Raw genomic sequence first — 1129 nt, forward strand, 5'->3', positions numbered from 1 at the left:
TTACGTCTACAACAGCTACAGCGTGGTGTTTGTGGGGACTAAGACTGGCAAACTGAAGAAGGTAAGCTTACTTCCGTGGCTTCGGAGAGCCAAGATCCATTTCTCATCTCTCTCAGGAGTCTCTGATACGTGTAGCTGCTGCTGTGTCCTACATATATTTCCCAGCATGAAACTGGGAGCCAGTCAAGAGCAAAAATCACAGGGTTTGGGTCACAGAGAGCCTTGCATTGGTGAGGCACAGTTCATCCATCAGCACCGTCAGTGCAGAGCGGTGTTGCTGAGGTTTCTTTTGAAGCAGAGAAGTGCCAAGCCTTGGGAAAGGTGCAGTGGAAACTGCTGCAGCCTGGTCCTGGAAGAGGGACCAGACAAAGCTACACAGTTCCCGTTGCTCTGTGGCATTACAGCTCCAGAGCATCCCCTTGCATGGGCTGAGGGCACCTTCCTGTGCTTCCAGCCAGCGACTTCCTTCAGCAGCAGGGTAATACAGCTCTCGGCAAGGTGCCAGCTCTTGCATGCACCACCTGCCTGTATATAACAGTGTTACCCTGTTGTTTGTCTGGGGTTTTTTGCATTTTATCATTCAGTAAACTATGGCATGTGTGTGTTTTGTGGGGCTGATGCAGAAATTATCAGGGCAATAATGGGCCAGTTTGATTAGAGACAAGTGAGGAGCTGGCTTGCAATTTCTGAGTTTGAGTCAACCTCAGCAAGCTGTATCCAAGGTCTCAGATCTTTCCTTCTTTTTGACACACTGATGGAAATCTTGCAATGGTTTTGAGTTTTTCCAGCAATCCTTCTGCAACTTGTGTAGAAGACTGCGAGTTAGAAAGCTTTTGGTGATGGCGAAATTGCTGACGGTGGCAGGATGTTTGGTCATGGAGAGATAGGAATGGGTTAACTTGGTTGCTTTTGGAAGCCAAGCCTCAGGGCAGAGTTCTACTGCTTCTCTCAGCCTTTTACCTCCTGCTCTTCCCTCTGACAGTTGGATGATTGATCAGTCCTGGAGGATAACATTCCTCACCCTCTGCATCACAAAGGCTGGGGCTAGTTGCCCAGGGCAGAGATGGGTCCCGCTGGTTTCCTCCCCCAGTGCAGGGGGTGGGGGGGCTCCGGGGGGTTTTAGGATTTT

General features: G+C 50.0%; 1 protein-coding gene across 1 annotated transcript in view; it reads left to right on the top strand.

Moving 5' to 3' along the window:
* The window catches only part of PLXNA2 (plexin A2), a 151370-nt gene that overhangs the window by 2947 nt on the left and 147294 nt on the right, over positions 1-1129 (top strand). The window contains 1 exon segment of the mRNA XM_009331952.1: positions 1-61. This exon segment is cut by the window's left edge and continues 38 nt beyond it. Within this exon segment, the coding sequence (XP_009330227.1) occupies positions 1-61 (61 nt within the window).

This window comes from Pygoscelis adeliae, unplaced genomic scaffold (genome assembly GCF_000699105.1).
Source record: "Pygoscelis adeliae isolate BGI_AS28 unplaced genomic scaffold, ASM69910v1 Scaffold189, whole genome shotgun sequence".
Classification (NCBI taxonomy): domain Eukaryota; kingdom Metazoa; phylum Chordata; class Aves; order Sphenisciformes; family Spheniscidae; genus Pygoscelis; species Pygoscelis adeliae.